This window comes from Myotis yumanensis, unplaced genomic scaffold (assembly GCF_028538775.1).
Source record: "Myotis yumanensis isolate MYYU_CA2020_CCGP unplaced genomic scaffold, mMyoYum1.0.hap1 SCAF_3, whole genome shotgun sequence".
Taxonomy (NCBI): Eukaryota; Metazoa; Chordata; class Mammalia; order Chiroptera; family Vespertilionidae; genus Myotis; species Myotis yumanensis.
The window spans coordinates 181610232-181629685 of record NW_027223754.1 but is presented as its reverse complement, the minus strand read 5'-3'; the positions used below and the strand labels follow the sequence as shown (position 1 = coordinate 181629685).

General features: G+C 34.6%; 1 protein-coding gene across 8 annotated transcripts in view; it reads right to left on the bottom strand.

Annotated features, from left to right (window-relative positions):
- Positions 1-19454, bottom strand: part of SOX5 (SRY-box transcription factor 5) — a 972837-nt gene that overhangs the window by 88510 nt on the left and 864873 nt on the right. For all 8 annotated transcript variants that reach the window (XM_070410551.1, XM_070410552.1, XM_070410553.1 and 5 more), the window contains one exon: positions 18957-19042. In XM_070410551.1, coding sequence (XP_070266652.1) covers positions 18957-19042 — 86 coding nt within the window. The remainder of the gene's footprint in view (positions 1-18956; positions 19043-19454) is intronic.

Genomic DNA, 19454 nt, shown 5'->3' with positions numbered 1-19454 from the left:
AATAAGACAGACATATTAAAAAGGAGCCATTTGCACCATCCAAATCACACATTATTCTTAAATCAATTAAAATAACAAAAACACACGCTGGCCGCACTTTGCATTTACAATGTGTTTGGACTTTCATTAGCAACTTGGGTCACAACAGGCTTCTTTTCCAATTGCCCAGGACATGTTCTTCATGCAGGATGGAAATCATCCAGAGAGCCTTAGCCTGTGTGGTTCAGTGGATAGAGCGTGGGCCTGAAAAGTTGCAGGTTCAATTCGGTCAAGGGCATGTACCTCAGTTCATTCTGGGGCGTGTGCAGGAGGCAATCTATGTGTTTCTCTCACACTGATGTTTCTCTCTGTCTCTCCCCCTCCCTTCCACTCTTTAAAAATTAATGGACAAATATGCTTGGGTGAGGATTAACAATAACAACAAAAAATGAATCATCCAGAGAAATAATCAACAATTGTAACTATAGCTTTTCTGCTTTAAATTGATTGATTCATTTAATGCTTATCTATTGGGCACCTATTATATGCCAAGCACTGTTTAGAAACCTAGAACATATCTGTGAACAGAGTTCTCTTCCTTAATGAAAGGATTTTGAATATTTTCCCCCAAGAGACTTGCAAGATTATAATCTTTCATTAAATCTATCCAGTATTTGTTTAATATTCCTCCATATGACATGATGTATTACTTATAATTTCTGTGAGAAAAAAATATATATCCATGATTTCTAACATTTGTAAATGAATATTTTTCTTAAAAGAACTAAAATCATTCCTTAAAATGCATGATTAAAAGATACATGCTACAACATGGATAAACCTTACAAACATCATGCTAAGTAAAATAACTCAGACACAATAGGACAAATATTATATGATTTCACTTATATGAGGTACCTAGAATAGACTAATTCATGGAGACAGAAAGTGGAATGGAAATTGCCAGGAGCTGAGGGAAGGCGGGAAAGGGACATGGAGTTGTTATCTAGTGGGTATAGTGTTTCCATTTGGGATGAATATGAAGCTCTGAAAACATCGTGAAGGGATGTAATGCTTCTGAATTGTACATTTTGTAATGTTTAATGTTGTTAAATGATTAAATTCATAAATTTATTGTTATGCATATTTGCCACAGTAAAAAAGCACATGATTAGGAGGGAAATAGAAAAGCATCACTGTTTTTCAGTACCACATGAAGCTTTATTTCTTTAAAACAATTTTTCTCCTAATTTGCTCCCTGGCATTGGATCATTTTATACATTAATTCTAAAGAACAATTTTAAAGGGAGAAAGAAGTATTGTTATTGTAAAGTAAAAAAAGAGATTGGAAATAGTAGCGTCTTTTAAAAACAATGACGAAAAGTTACCCCGGGCTTTGAAAACACATATAAATAAAAAGCAAGAGGCAAGAGTACCTGATTCTAAATCAAGCAAATCAATTAATGCCCATTTCAAATTCACGGTGGCTTTGAAACAGATGCTACTAGGTCATGAGATCATGTCACCCCTTCCCTGACTTTGCAAAAGCACAGCATTTTCCAGTGCTACTGTAACAGGGATCTCTCTCTTCACCTTCCCTTCCTATCCAAAGCCAGCTTCTTTTTCATATTCAGATGACTGTTTATGAGCTCAATCCTGTTTCAACTGTCACTCTTTACATCAAGGAAAGATAGATGGGACACACCAACCCCAACCTAAATGACCTTTGGATGTGACAAGAGTTTTAGGTCAGCCTTGCTAAATGGAGGCCTTGGTGTATCGAGACATGCCTTGGGGTGAAATTTACAGTGAATTTATTATCTCCCAGTGCCCTTTGGACTGCTTCCCACCATCAAACACCATGGCAGCACTTGGAACAGGAAGAAATACATTAACTGGAATCTGATCGTTTTAAAAGGTTACAGCTGCCCAAATATAATTTAATTTCATACTTGCCCTTTGAGGGTTTGGTGTATATTTTCATTTTATGACTGCAATGATAAAGCTCTTAAGATTCCAGGCAATAAAAAGAGAAAAGTATTTTCAGGGTTAGAAGTCTATTCAGTTCCTACTCAATGAGTGAAGTGACAAATTAGCTTTTAAAAAAAATCTTAACATTTCTCTTATATTTGGATCATCTCTTCTGCCTCTTCTGACCCTACACTTCAACATTTGGTTGAAATCAGTATGTAAACACCAACTTCTGATCTCAGTCAGCTTGAGAAGAAAAAAAAGATGATAAAAAAGTGAAGATAAAGTCAATCTTATTTAAAGTGAAAATGCCCTAGTGGAGAGAACACATTTTCAGTTGCGCTTCCTCTCATACAATTGGGACAACTAACCCACTAAAGTAAATCAACACCAAATTGACTTACCATTGATCCTGTACTTCTCTAGTATATCACACTTCCACAAACTTAGATGAAGAGTTAAAAAAAGTCCTCTATAAATGCCATACCACAGCTTCATTCAATTAATAAGTAGATATATTACTATTATTTTATATGCAGACAATAAGAGATATGGTGCTACTAATGCCAAAAATTTAATTTGAAAAAAAGCAGGCACAAAATTCAGATAAAGTTACTTTTAGTTTATGTTAGTCAATACACATTTTTAAAAAAGGCAAAAAACCTCCAACTTTTGTTGTTTCCCTTAACTCAATACTTTCCCAGAGACTTAAGAGTTCTTAAATATCAATCCAATAGAGTTTGAGGCAACACAATATTTTAGATTCAGTTTGAGTAATAAGAAAAGTCACTTAGTAAAATTTTTAACCCAGAGAGGTCAAATGCAACTTCAAGTCATATGTATGTTTGTGTACATTCATTCATTCATCATTCTTTAATTTAACTAATAAATATTTCTTAAAAGATATTGAGCTGGTTCCTGTGAAGTATACACTTTAAAAATATTTTAGATTTTTAAGATGGTACTCCTAACATATGAACAGCAAAAACCAAAACAAAACAAAACAAAAACCCCACTAATAATTAGCATTTTATGTCTCATAAAACTTATATATATTAGATAATTGTAAATATTAACTACATATTTTATTAGCAAGCTTAAATTTCATGTTGATATGTCACTGTTTTAAAAGTATTTTACATATTATTTAATCTGTGTAACAATCCTATGGGGCAGGCATTAATATCCTCATTTATAGATTATAAAAATGTAGCCTAGCAAAGTTAAGGAGCCTTTCCCAGGTGGTAAATCTACTAGTTACTGAGACCCAAATGCTCTGGACAGTAATGGGAGAGAGTACTTACTGTTTTACTCATTTATTCATTTATCCCTCTTTCAGTCAACAAATATGAATTAAATATCCACCTCAAGTAAGAACAATGTAAAAGTAAACATTACCCGGAAATCAATTTCCAGAAGTTCTATTAAAAATAATCTTCCTTCTATTTCTCCAAAGAAGATATAAAAATGGCCAGCGAGGACACAGAATGATGCTCAAGATCACTAATCATTAGGGAAATGCAAACCACAATGAGATGTCACTTCGCACCTATTAGGATGACCATTATTAACACACACAGGAAATAACAAGGGTTGGTGAGGATGTGGAGAAATTGAAGCTGCTGTGCATTGCTAGTAGAAATGTAAACTGGGATAGTCTCTGTGGAAAACATTATGTCAGTTCCTCAAAAAAATTAAACATAGAATTTCCATATGATCCAGCAATCCCACTTCTGGGTTTATGCTTCAAATACTTGAAAGCAGGAACTGAATCAGATATTTGTACATGCTTGTTCACAGCAACATTATTCATAATGGTCTAAAAGAAAAAACATCCCAAATACCTATCAATAGATGAATGGGTAAACAAAAGGTGGTATAAACAAATAGTAGAATATTATTCAGCTTTAGAAAGAAGGAAATTCTCACACATGCTACAACATGATGTATGTGAAGATATTATGCTAAATGAATAATCCAAACACAAAAGGCCAAATATGGTATGATTCCACTTAAATGAGGCACCTCTAATAGAGAATTCATAGAGAACAGTGCCTAACAGGAGCAAGGGGTGGGAAAATCAGGTGTCACTGTTCAATAGGTATGGACTTTCAGTTTGAGATGAAAAAAAGTTCTGGAGATGGGTAGTGGTGATGGTTGCACAACAATGTGAATGCACTTAATACCACTGAACTGTACACTTAAAATGATTAAAATAATAAATTTTATATTATGTATTTTTTACCACGCTAAAACAATTATTCGATGGAAGGTTAATAAAAATTACTGAAGTTTTGGGTCATAATCAAAACTTAAAAAGTAAAAATTAAATGCAACAATTAAATACTTAGAACATGAGAAATTAATATAAGTAGAAAACCAAATGTTTACTCTCTAAGGTATGAACAAAGAGATGGTAGATTCAAGGATGAGAGACAGAGCTGAAAGCCATATTAAAATGGAGAGATTAGCCCTAACCGGTTTGGCTCAGTGGATAGAGCGTCGGCCTGCGGATTGAAAGGTCCCAGGTTTGATTCTGGTCAAGGGCATGTACCTTGGTTGCGGGCACATCCCCAGTAGGAGATGTGCAGGAGGCAGCTGATTGATGTTTCTCTCTCATTGATGTTTCTAACTCTCTATCTCTATCCCTCTCCCTTCCTCTCTGTAAAAAATCAATAAAATATATTTAAAAAAATAAAATGGAGAGATTAAAAGACCACCAATCAAACTGTAAGATAGCTGGCTTCTCTCAGTGTCAGCTGTCCTGGAAGCCAGGTTTAGGCTTTCTGGGCAGTAGAGGAAAGGTGGTCAAAGAGACCGAGGATATGAAAGGGGATTTGAGGGGGATAATAGAACTGTCTTGTTTTCTGATTGTAATGGTGGTTAACACTCATATAATTGTTCACCCCAAAGGTAGTCAATTTTACTATATGTTATTTTTAGAAGTAAAAAATAAAACATGCAATCACACATACACATACACACAGAATATTACTTCAACAACTCTGACATAAACATTGTGGCCTTCCTGGCTAGAAAACAAAGCAGGAAAAGTGAGAATTTGATAACACTGTAGATTACAAATATTTTTTAAAACACTACATAATTTAGACTTTGTATTTCTATAACCCTAATATGTCCATATGGGTATAAAGAATGAATAGCAAATTGTTTGAGTGTGCAGGAGAGCAGATAGCTGGGGATCACCACCCATCATTTGAGATAATAGGAACATAAAGTACTATTAGTAGACTATTAAATAAACAAGGTGAAACCAATTCTTTCCATTTCAGCTGATGCTAAGAAATCAATTGTGCAATACTTTCTTAGCATAAAAATAATGAGCTGTACTTCCACCTCTATGTTTTTCCTTTCCAGGGGAGAACTCGCACTTCTTTCAAGTACAATTTGAAAACATCCCAATTCTAATGGGAGAGTGGGTAAAAATAGGGCTGTTACTGTGTGGTGGTCTAAATGACTGCTTCTATCATTGATGTTTTCATGATGTTATTTGGCTTTATTAATAATAGAGAAGATAAAACTATGGATGAAAACACCTCTAGGCTAGTATCTCTAAGATCATTTAGGGTGTTATCAATGATATTTAGAAAAAAAAAAGCCAGGTATAGTTTCCACTCCTTACCATTTGGTATTCCCTATTTCAACTCTCAACTCATCTGCTCATATCTGGATTACTGTTATAAATGTTTCACCAGCAGCAAATATTTCTAAAGGAGGTAGTTCGTCTATTTTCACAATTGTGGGAAAATAAAAATAAAGTAGCTAGAGGCCCAGAACTTGATAAACAAGAAAGAGGAGAAAAAAAATTGAGGAAAAGACAAGAGGGGAAGAGGTAGAGAAGGATTAACAGAGGAGGGTAGCTAATGAACAAAAAACAAATAAACGTTAAATGAAGAAAAGGGAAGATTTAAAAGTGAAAAAGAGAGAGAGAAATATTTAAAAAAAAAAACAAAAACAGAAAGTTAGATTTTGGGGGAATAAATTCATATTTTAAAACCCTTGGCAGCCCCAAGGATAAAAAGTTTATAGTTCCCAAACAGTTGACTATGTCATTCAAAATTACAGAGCATTCTGATTACTGCTATAAGCTATTTTATGTCAATTGTTATTTGTTTCCAGATAGCCCTTCTTTTCTTGTTGTTATGTTGCCTATTGAGGAATCTAGCACTGGTCTGACCTTTGCATTGTCCTTTTCGTTCCATGGAGATGTAATGGGAATATTTAAAACTTTCTTCCTAATAGAATCTTCAGTTAGCTTGACTATTTTCAAGTCTATAAAGCATTTCTTTTGAATGCCTCAGATCAACAATTGCCTCATATCCCTTATCTCACGTTTTCTTTGACAGCACATGAGTAAATGTATCCATCAAGCAGAGAAGTCCATTTTTAAGTTGTAAAGTCTCCTCCTGGCTACTTTCTTTAGAGCTTATTTTGCTTCATATTTTTTCCTTCTTCCCAGATATATAGGTAGGACAGCTCTAATTATATGTATTTTAAAAATAAGTAAACTTGTGTCCTGGCCAGGTTAAATGACTTGAGACCAGACTCACACATCATTTCAGAGGAAGGTTGAGACTAGAACCCTTATTTAAGGCACATTTGTTGAGCTTTTTGGGAGGTAAGAGGGATCATGATAGACCAACAGCTTTGGTTACCTTTATTATGCTCTAACTAGCCATCCTTGCTGGAAAACTCTCATCATTATAACAAAACACTACAACTTTCCAATAACACATGACTTTCCCTTCAAAGAGAAAAGTTTGCTCCTTTCACAAATAATCCTCAATGTCATAAAAGCCAAGATGCTCCAGTAACTCATATGGAGTGAAAAGAAATGGAGAGTACCGTATGGTCAAATTTCAGAAGGAAGCATTTTAAAAAATATATATTTATTGATTTCAGAGAGGAAGAGAGAGGGAGAGAGAAATAGAAACAAGGAGGAGAGAGAAGCATTGATCGGCTGCCTCCTGCACAACCCCTACTAGGGATCGAGCAGCAATCCGGGCATGTGGACTTGATCGGAATTGAACCCAGGACCCTTCAGTCCACAGGGCAATGCTCTATCCACCAGCTAAGGCTCAAATGGAAACTTATCTTAAAGTAACTACAATAGATAGAGGGGCAACATTTTCAATAATTCCACCATATTCCAAAATGGAAGTCATTGTGATTTTAACTACCACTATGACTTTTTCCAGTCTGTGTTGAAGTTCTAGTAATGGTAAAAGCAAGAGAATATTGTTGCATGTTGAAGGCATTATTGATGCCAGTACAATCTTAATTGAAACAAATCACTGGGGAGCATATTTTAGGTCTGTTACTCCATTTCTCCCCATCTACTTTATTTAACCAAAGAGCAACCGGGTAAGAAAGAAAGAGTGCAGCATTAAGGGAAAGGTCAGGATTAAAAAAAAAGATAGAGTAAGTAAGAGTTTGTTTCCCTTCTTCCCTTTCTTTGTATGCCCTCAGTTTGGCATGCCAATACTGAGAAACTTCCACAGGAAACAGTAAATTTGAAATATGCTGGGCTGGTGTAAGTTTTTTATCTGAAAAAAATTGAAAGGGGCTCTATTTTCAACCCTCGTGAGGACCCTGGCCAACCAAACACAACTCAAAATTGGAATGTGATTTTTCTCCTTGGTCTCTTCTTAGAACAGTTCATTCATGACTGTAAAATCTTATCTGCATGATTATATAATCATCTTTGAATACTATCTTTCTTCTAAGAAGCAAATGAAATATCAACAAGACTTGTGATGTAAACAATCTCACTTTGAACCTTCTATGAACAAATAGATATGAAACAGCATGCTTCTCTGTTGTTTTGTTTTCTGGGTTCCTTGATCTTTCAATAGCTTCTCACAAAAGAATTAATTCCCAGAGCACAATCACTGAACTCAGCAAAATGAAAGCAATCCAGGAGGTTGCCATTGTCACTAATATGCAAATCCTACCTGTTATTTTATTCATCCTTAATTTAACAGTCTAAATGTAAAAATAGCAATCCCCCCCCTCATTTTATATGAAACAACTAAAAATTATATATATATATATATATATATATATATATAATTATATATATATATATATATATATCTTTACCTCATTTATTTTTAAGGAAACCATGGGAAAATGGGAAAAAGCTAGATTTAACTTTCAGTTGCTAAGATTTCAGGCACATTTCTGTTAATGTCTGACTTAGCCAGGTCACTACTTAGAGCCTAAATCGCCTCATCAATAACATTAAGGAGTTGGAATAGAAGAATGGTTTTTAAGCAGTTCTGTGTTTTCAAGTTTGTTTCAGCAGCAGAATCTTTCATTTGCATACTCTTAGGCAGTAGAAGTGAATGTATAAAGAAGTAAAAGTGAATGGTACTGTTTGGGGTGCTTAAAGCCACTGAAGCTTTTTAAAAGAGTTTGAAACAACTGTTTTTAACAGTCTCTGTGGTCCTTTCCATTTCAAATATACTTGTTAGGACAGGAGATTGTATGACTTCTTTCAAATTCTATCTCATACTCACATTCAATACATTCTCTTTATTTCAAACTCTTCGATGACACCAAGTATTCCTAACTGATTCATCTGCATTCTTTATGCTTAGCTTAATAGCTTACAAAGAATATTTGCTGCATAATTAAAATTCCAGGAAATTATGGGGTTTATAAAAATAATTTGCTTTCCCATTTAAGTTTGAAACTAAGAAGTAATGCAAATTATAAATTTTTTCAGATTTATATGAGAAATAGCTTAGCTATTCTAAAGGAATAGAATAAGATACATGTGCCTTAGTATGCACTCTAGGCAAAGAGTAAGCTTTGAAGGGTTATGTCGGAAAATCTTTCTTATATTATTTAAACGTGTATATCACATGAGAAGCATCTATGTAAAGAACTTATTATAAGTTTTATAAAATATTTATTTAGAATAGTTGCAGGCAGCTCATAGAGACAATTCATTTGCCTCATATCAATGGTAAAACAGGACTCAACTGGAGGCATCATTTTTATTTTGTAGATATATTGAGATAAAGAGTAAATAGCAGCAAAAGATAGAGCACTATGCTTCAAATAACTACATAATCAGTTTTTTTATTGTTTTAATTGATTTTGGATAAGTAAACTCATTGCCTCACATAGATTCCTGTGATGGGCCTTAAAATTAGGCTACATGGGGGAATAAAAATATTACCTCACAAATAAGACAATATGCCTCCATTTTACTAATCTGCTTTAGATGCTGCCCTGAAAAGTAAATCCACAGAGAAAATGCCTGCTTAATTATAATCTGAGAGACTTCCTTTAGGAAATAAAAAATAAGTTTAATACCAGTTAATGGCATTTATTAAGTAACTAATAATACCAAGCATTTATTATTACCTAGCACATAGTATTTGATAGATGGCAATTAATACTTTTATTGCTCTAAACACTTTATGTATATTATCTCATTTAATCCTCACAATATCAATTATATCCACATTTTACAGACAGGCAAACTAAGGCATGGAGAGGTTAGGTAACTTGCCTAAAGTCAGCCCTGGTAAATAGCAGAACCATGATCTAAGGCTGCAGGTATCATACTTTAGACCATTAGGTTATAATGACTCTCACTAAGTAATAAAATATTAATCTAAAGATAATGTCTTAATAGAATAAAAACTTTCACTTTAGTCTTTTTGTTTTCTTCCCTCTAATTATCCCCTTCCAAGAGACTAAATTTTTCTGTATGTAATAAATTAACTACAAAGACGACTGCCCTGTGTTCACCAGTATGTAATGCAATTTTACATGTTCCAGTTGCATGATTTGAGACTTAGCCATACAAATAATGGATGATATTCATGGATAATATTCAACAGTTTTCTGGTACAAACAAACAAACAAACAAACAAAACCCCCAGAATTTGTTTCTCTTAAGGGGCACCTGTCTTCATTTGGACCCTATGTTCAAGATTCTTATTGGTCTTGTTAAGGTGACAACTTCTATTTATGCAAAAGTTTATAACTAAGGTTGAATTCATCTTCATGAAATATTCCTTGAATAAATTAAAGGATTCTAATACTATAAATGAAAGGTAGAAGTAAGTTGAGGAACACATGTTTAATATAAATGCAATCTGTGAATGTGAAGAATATTAGTTGCTCTCTCTTTTCATATAGAACCAAGATTAGAAAATGAAGTAGTTCTGTTTTTCTTAATAACATTAAAAAACTTACACTTTTACCATTTCAATAAATCAGTATTATTCCTACTTTTGGCCTTGAGCCTAGCAATACTTTTATGTATGATGATTAGCCCAGAAACATTTTGGGGTAACCTAACAATGTTTTGCTTAAGAGAAGATGCAATGCCATCAAGGAATGGGCATGGCCTTGTGACAAGAAGTCCTGGCACTGACAAATATTTATATTACTTTAGCTCATAACACAATAGAACTTCAAATCTAATTTTGACATTTACCATTTACTTGATTGGTAGTTACAATAGCTTTAAATAACTACATAATCAGTGGGTACTGTGGGAAAGCACACGTGTACTGATGTATCTGTTAGCGTGTATTGAGACACCATAAAGCTACCGGAAACAAGCAAATACAGAAATAACATGAAAAAGACATTGCTTGTACAGCCATCATTGTCCAAATGTCAAACAGCTCCCGGGAACCCTAGGGGTGGTAATAACTATGGATGTAGCTCCTAGCAGGTCCTTTCTTAAAGGAGATTCTTGAACATGGCTGGGTTCTGACTCTAGCCCATATGGGCTTGGAAAAGTCAGAGAAAATGTTGGCTGCACTTTTTCAGGCCTATTTGCATACGTTCTTTAGTATGCAGAATGTCTCTGTATATAATTTAATTGTTGTTGGGTTTTTTTGCCTCTATTAATACATATGCAAATGACTCACACTTGCAGCTGTGCTGTATTAATCATATGTGTGCTTCTGTCTGTCTGCCCTGCAGGCTCAGGGTTGAAGGGAGAGGAAAAGAGGGAATTCATTCTTTTAACCTGCAAGGAAACCCACTCATGCAGACAGAAGTCCAACAGCAAACAGCACACCAGGGTTGCCACTGAAATGAGGTGCAGGTGATCATTTTTCACCCTGAATGGAAATGACTATGATCTAAAAATTAATCTGAATAGTAGAGTATCTAGGTAGGGAGAGATGAGTGCTATACAAGTATTTATCCTTGTAAGTAATTCCTTCAATAAGAAGGTCAAAATCCTCACATCTAGACCTCTCCATATGGTTATTTCTCCCTTATTGATTTTTCTGGGGCTTTCTCTTGGTCAGAAACATAAAGCCAGAGTCTAGTGCTCTAAGAATTATGAAGCATTTATCTGTGTCCTGTCACAATTATTGACCTTTTTCAGAGACTGGTACAAGGTTGATAAAAAGATGAACTTCAATTTTCATCCACGTCTACCTTGATGTTACTCTATCAGATAGAATCTTAAGCCATTTCCACTGACTTCCATGGGCCTTTGATAGCTATGAAAAAATATTGATTTCAGTTGATATTTTGTATGATTCATTCTCCACTGTGATCACACGTCATCTCTCATTTCCTCTATCCTGGCAAATGTATATTATTGACATTACTGGTTTTGGAAACTGCAGGTCCATGTGATTTATGACAGCTTGTAATGTTGAGTCTGTGTTTCAAAAATATTATTATGGATTTAAAAAGAACCCAACTAAAGCTAATAAAAGGTTAATTAATTCAATAAAATTCTTGAATGAATGCTACTTGATTATTTTGAGTAAAATATAACAACTCTTTTTTCTTTGCTTATAACTATTAATCATTGGTTAGAGTCAACATGTTTGGCTTCCTATAGGTATAACAGGTGGCATCCATCTTTTGGCCAACACAGATACAGTATTTATAAAGTGAGAAATAAGTGGATAAATATTTCCTTCTAATTTCAAATCTTAGAAGCCTCATTAAAAATTAGAAATAGTATACTACACTGAAACTGTTACTATTTAAAAAATTTCATGATGCCCATCAAGTGAAATGCAAATTAATGACAATGAAGGTGAGAAATAAATGTTAGATGGATTGCTGCCATTACTTGATTTTATAATTAGAAATAGATGGTAATCCTAGTAATTTTATGTAGTCACAAAAGTCCAAAAGTTTCAGGATGTAACTTTATTTTTCTTAAATAATTATATTCACTTTTTAATATTAAAATGAAGCTATATTATCTTTATCTATATATATAAAAGGCTAAGCAACTGTTGGACTGGCTGACTGGCCAGTAGCTATGATGTGCACTGACCACCAGGGGGAAGATGCTCAATGCAGGAGCTTCTGAGCTCCGGTGACTTGGCAGCAGCAGTTCTTGGGTGATGCACCCTGGAACCAGAGCGGAGAACCACCCTCTCCCAATCTGGGACCCCTCGGGGGATGTTGGAGAGTCGGTTTCCACCTGATCGCTGCAGACCAGGCCGAGGAACCCCACCTGTAGGAGGGAGCCCGCTCACTCGCAGATGCCCTTCGAGCTGCAGCACACAACCACAGTCCCGCCCTGCAGGCCACCTTCTAATTAATTTCCTTTAGATGTGCACAAATCCATGCACCGGGGCACTAGTGTTTCTACATAAATGAATCCCCATTCTTTAAAAAGAGACACTATCAGAAGAATAAATGTCAAAAGCATCTTTGGCTTTTAGATGAAGAGAATATTTGGAAGCGGAAGAGATACAAAATGCTGAGGAGGAAGAAAAAGAAGGTAAATGCATTATATGAGATTGCTAATTGGCTAGTTATAATTTTTATAATACATCCTTCCACTATTTAGAAATAGTTTAATTTACTGTTATATTGGCAAGGTGAGCCATATTGAGTCAAAAGTACCTTCATATTTCATATGTCTATGTATGTTTATGCATAGCTTGTTATGTATTCTTATACATTAACAAACAATATAGGAATAATCAATGTTGCAATATTTGATCTTTTTATAAAATACGAGCTTAAAGAAATTACATAAACTTTAATAAAGCTGAAACACATTCTTTATGCAGTAGCCCATGGTTATGATAAGAGAATGGGAGAAACGAACAGGAGAGCGAGAGCTAGAGATTTCTCACACTAAGAATCTCCTAATCCAGCGGTTCTCAACCTGTGGGTCGCGACCTCTTTGGGGGTCAAACGACCCTTTCACAGGGGTCGCCTAAGACCATCAGAAAACACATATATAATTACATATTGCTTTTGTGATTAATCACTATGCTTTAATTGTGTTCAGTTTGTAACAATGAAAATACATCCTGCATATCAGATATTTACATTACGATTCATAACAGTAGCAAAATTACAGTTATGAAGTAGCAACGAAAATAATTTTACGGTTGGGGGTCACCACAACATGAGGAACTGTATTAAAGGGTTGCGGCATTAGGAAGGTTGAGAACCACTGTCCTAATCAGAGCTGAAAAAATGAAAGTTCCCTGGTTTTTAATGTATATTATTTTTTCAGGAAATTAAGCATACATTGCTTTGTTGTTTTGATTAAAAATGATTATGACCATTAACTCATAAGAGTTTCTTTCATTTTATAAGTATGCATGGAGAGCCAGCTATTTGCTAGGTATTCTTCTGGGCACTTAAGATAATTAATGAATAACAACAAAAAGTATAATGGTTTCTTGTTCTGGTGGAGCTTAGAGAATATTTGGAACAGACAGACAGTAAATAAGAAACCTAATAAATAAGTTATCTAGTATGATTGAAGATTACTAGTGCTATAGAGAGAACGCAGAACAACAACAACAAAAAAAATAGAGAGAGTCGTATTTATGGGAAGGTTATTTTATGATTTAAATAGGTTAGTTAGGGTAGGCCTCAGGGAGATGACATTAGTGCAGATTCTTGAACTAGATAATTGGTCTTCCAGGCAAAGGAAAGAGCCTTTCACGTAGAGGCACAGCTAATGTAAAACTCTAAGGTGGAAACATGTGTTAGCAAGTCAAAGGACACAAAGAACCCCGTGAGGTGGGAGCTGACTAAGTCAGTATGGACTAAAATAGTTATAAAAGTAATTTCTTAAATACCACAGTGCCCAAAATGGCCTATAATGTTTTCATAAGTCTCTTTTATTTTATTAAATGAGAATACTTTTTTTATTTTAAAAATGTAATGTATATCTTATTGAATTAAATTCAGACTATAAATTTTTTTCTTCCATGAGCTACTAATGCTTTTGATATTTGTATTTCTGCTATTGTCTTTATTAAAGGATGCAAATAAATTTATATAGGAAACTAATCATGAATTTTCAGTTAATTCCAATATTACAAAGCAGAATAGCTATTTGAGCTTAATAGATGCATAATTTATTGAAAGTGTAATGTTAAGATTCACTCTTCACCCATTCATTTAATATATATTTATTGAGTCCATAAAATATTTCAAGCACTTGATTAAGTGCAAATGATAGTGAGTCACTGACTTCATAGATTTTGCCATCTGGTAGAGGTGAGAAAGTAGGCTTTAAAACATATTCTAGAAAGTACTATGTGAGAGGGGAAATACTGTGTGCTCTGGGAACATAAGAGCTGCATTAATCCAGACCAATGAAGTTTTATTTTTTTAACTTTTTTTTTTCAGAGAGAGGAAGGGAGAGGGAGAGAGAGAGAAACATTGATGTGAGAGAGAAGCACCGATCGGTTACCTCTCTTCCACTCCCTGACCAGGTATTGAACCCATAACCTGGGCTTGTGCCCTGACCAGGAATCAAACCAGTAACCTGTTGGTGCACAGGACAATGCTCAACCAACTGAGCTGCACCGGTCAGGGCAAAATGACGTTTTAATTTGCAACCTCAGGGATAAGTGAGAGAGCTTGGTAAAAAAATATTGCTAAAGCTCCAGGAAGAGGAGACTCCACAGAGAGGAGAGTGGAGAGAGGATCTGATAACACCAGGGAGTCATTTAAAGTCTCTAAGTAAGGGGAGGATGGGATCAGATTTTTCTAAAATCAAAAGGATCATTTTGACTAATGTACAATAGAGTGTACATTGAAGGAGGCAAGATGGAGACAGAAAGACCAGTTTATGGGGCTATGGCAGTAAATTAGGCAAGCAAATTAGGGTATTGGGACCAAGAAGTGTGACAATTACAAAGGAAAATAACAAAGGAAAAAAAAAGATGGATTCTTGATGTATTTAGTATTTGGAAAGAATGAATAGGTTCAGAGGAAGAGGGGTTAAGTATAGCTCTCTTGTTCCTGGGTTAAGCAATGGATGGAATTGAGCTATATGCCAAGACCAGAGAATGAGTGGTTGGGAGCAAGGAAAAAAATTGGTGAGTTTTATTTTGTTCTGTTTCTGGTGTTTGCAAACATCTATATTTTTCCTATGAATAGCAAACTAATAGCCAATAAATAGTTGGCCATATGTATCTGAAGCTCAGGAAAGACTTAAGAGGCAGAAGAGACAAAGACAGATATTCACTGTAAAAGAAATAAATACAATGGTGCCTTGGTAAAATGTTGATTTGTATGTGTTATAAACATAATCCAAATAAGTCATTTTTTTTCTATAAAAATAAATATAAGGCAATGCTTAGACTATTTTAACTGTACCTAAAAGTACACAGAAAGGTGATATTTAAATGCAAAGTATTTTTATTGCATGGTAAATATTTCATTATTATATCTAAGAACAAGAAATAATTTTTAGCTAATAACAGGTGGTTTAATTTAAAACATGTCATTTTGCTCTACTTTTAAAATAATTGTTCTTATCTTTATTGTTTTTTAAATAAAGGTTTTGTTTATGGGTTTTACTTAACATAATATTACCCAAGCATGAACAATGAATGCTATGCAAAAGATGATTTCAAGGGGAAATACAAATGGTAGGTAAAGAAAGTCAACCATGAGTGTGAATATATTTATAGTGTCCCTTCTTAGATCTAGATGTTAATAAAAGAGAGTCTTGAATTGACACACAAAAATACAGGGTGTCCCAAAAAATGTATACATACTATATCTGTATATTTCATCACATTTTTGAAAATGAAATATGTTTTAAGAAACACTGCCTTTATAGTTATTCAAAGTGTGTATACATTTTTGGGGCACCTTGTAATCTGTATAAAGAGGTATGAAATGCAAAATGCAAAAATCAACGTAGATAGCTGTCATTACGAATCCTGCTACTTTATTCAGTATTACAATTCATAAAGAGCATTTGTATTAGTGCCAATTAATCAGCATCATCGTTATAATTTGATTAGCAGGTTACTGTGTTAGCAAAAGTCCTAAGAGGAGCAGTGCTTCCAAAGTATCAAATAATATCACCTGTATTTGGAGAAGCAAATATAATTATTTAAAACTCATGGATTTTGAACCCTGTGACCCAAAGTTTTCTTCATTGTCAAATGGAGTTATTAATACATAACACAAAGTAGTATATAATACGAATGAAATGAAAATAATACTTGTGAAATCCTTAGCATAACATCTAGCACAAGAATCTAGAAATGCTTGGGTAATATTATGTTAAGTAAAACCCATAAACAAAACTTTTATTTAAAAAAACAATAAAGATAAGAACAATTATTTTAAAAGTAGAGCCAAATGACATGTTTTAAATTAAACCACCTGTTATTAGCTAAAAATTATTTCTTAATAACTGAAAAAGAATCTTAGTAACTGAAAGGGACTCGAACGTGATGGAGGGTACTCAAGGCATATGAAGGGATAAGAAATGGAGATTTAACCAAGTATAATTAAAAGCAGAGTTTGGAGAAAATTAAAACTTCCTCATACATTATACTCCACTGAGATGAAACCTCTTGGAAACGGTTTCCCAAGGTTGGGGTCAATGTTGGACAAGGATAAGATAGGACTTCTGACTAGGCAAGGAGGTTAGCTTTTCTCTGACCCATCTGGGCAGGTTTGTGGAGAACGTGGATGCTATTTTAAAGCAGGAGAGGGGAAGTATTACAGTCCACTTTGTACCTCGGGTGAAAGCTGAAGTCAAGGTCAGGGATCTGTGAGTACAGTGTCAGGAACATGAGTAGGGAGTAAACTGATGTAAGACTCCCAGCAAAGGTAAGAGTCACTCCACTTTAAAGAAAAGCCAGACCATTAGCCATGACATAAGTTTGGGATGTGTCTGCATTTGAATTTCATTTTTTAATCACAAGCCAACATGTGTATGTGTGTGTGTTTTAATAGTAGCTAATAGCTTACCGTGACAGAGTTTTAGATTATTAATTTTCTTGTTATACCACTGATGATTTCCTGTGATCCCAATTAAAACTCATCTGGGTACAATGCCACTTATATAAAGGATTCTTCTCCTGTTTATAGATCAAATTATAGTTAAAGCAAAAGTGAGCATGTTTGGTGTCCTTTTTCTTGTTTTCTGATAAAGAAAAACAATCTATATCTTTAAATTTTAAGGGAATGTGTTGCTATAAGGATGGAAATGAAAATGTGTGTCAAATATTATAATACTATCTCCATAGGAAAAGGGGTTTGGATGTTTGCCTAACGAAGCTACTCTGCAAGAATCCTGCAATGAAACATAGGGGAAGCCTCCATCTCGCCCTTGCTGCCGTTTACCACTAACCCAATGGTGAAAGGAAAAGAGAACATCTAACATCCTTTGAAAGCAGGCATTCTAAATCTCTAAAACTCTTATTTTTTTTCACATTCAAACCTATTGCTGGATGATCTTCCCTCTTCCTTTAATTCCACTACTCTTTTTAGTTTTACCTATTACAACCACTTTTCTATATTGTAGATATTTCACAGATGTCATTTCAAAGCATAAGAAATGTCATGTTACTTTTATTGTCCCCATGGCTCCAACAATTCCCAAGGTATTTCCAGCTCAAAGAAACAGACACTCACACTCTAGATTTTTGCAGAACAGGTAAAATAGCATTGACTATTATTAACCTCTGTGGAACATAATGTGCCTCAGCTCCTCCTGTGTGGCTCAACTGGGTTTTCAGAAACCCACCAGCTCTTCTGACAATCCCCTTGGTTGACTATATGTATCTGTCTCTTGATGCTGCAATATAAAACTATCATTCTCCTTATTGACTAAGATCATCTATCATGACAATGATTTCATGAATATGATTTAATTTTATGAAGCACCAGTGCTTTATATCTGGCTTCACAGGTTTACTGTGTCTTTTGGGCAAAGAAAAATATAACGCTTCTTGAAAGGGGAGGCTAATCCTATCATCAGCTCATCTGCTATTCCTATTAATTCCGTAACTATCAAGTCCATAACAACAGAAACTAGGAAAGATTATTCAGGATGCTGATTCAGAGATTTAAATAGTTAATAAAAGATCTCTTTAATACATTTTTTTATTGATATTCTTTTCAAACCCAGAGACAAAATTTCCAAAATTACTTGGTCATCTACTCAAGCTATCGTTGACATTCTTGGATATAGAAGAATATGTATAAAAGGTCTTAACTGGAATGTCTGGATAATGTTGTGCTCATTTAGGCACCTGCCTATTTGGTCTACTTCCCCTCGCTTCCTCAGCTGAGCTGGCATTAGCAGGATAACAAAGAGACCTATAGAGTACTTTAATAATCCTGGGCATCTTGAACGTTTTTAAATGTAGTTTTTTTTAAGTTGCCTTGCTCCATAAGTACCTGTTTGAATACTTTTTGTAGGTGTTCTGTTCTTTGAGTCTTGATGAGGATCATTCTGTGACAAAATTATGGCACATGGTAATCAAAGCAAGACTACAGCTCATTTTGTGAGATCATACCAGGCAATACAAAATTACAATAAGCGATCTTTAGTACCTAAAACAGGGCTAAGACATAAAAGAAACATCTCAACTTTTGGTTGAGGATCAGCACAAAGAAATTTAAAAACAAAAAAGTGTGAGACAAATATCACTAGTCAGTTTTATTTTGCTTTAACAGGATAATAGCTGTTTTCGGTATTTACTTAACCTTTGTCTCTGCCGTATTGTTTCCTGACTTACCTGCAGTTGGAGTGGGCCTAAGCCTGGTGTTGCTGCGGCAGCAGCTGCCATGGTAGTTGGGATCAGCTGAACAGGGTAAGGGTCACCTAAGTAAGAGAATAATAGAGGCGTCAGCACCTTTTATCTACTCTCCACCTGCAAATTAAACTCATGCATTCACTCTTTCCAAAAGCCTTCTTTTGTGTGCCTTGCTGAGGCCTAATGAAAAGCTCTATTGTGCAGCCTTTTACTAACTCTCTTTTCACAAATCTGGCTGAGAGAGGAATGTGAATAAAAGGCACAAGCAATTAAGGCGGAAACCTCATCCTTTTTTCATGATGTATTTAGAAAAATGGGAGGAAAAAGTGTGCATTGATCAGAGGGTTGCACTTATAACACACACACACACACACACCTGACAATCTTGATTCTTGATATGAGCACCAACTCTTCAATAAATTTAAAATGTTATTATAAAACATTATTATAAAAGGAACTTAACAAACTTAATTCTGTTTT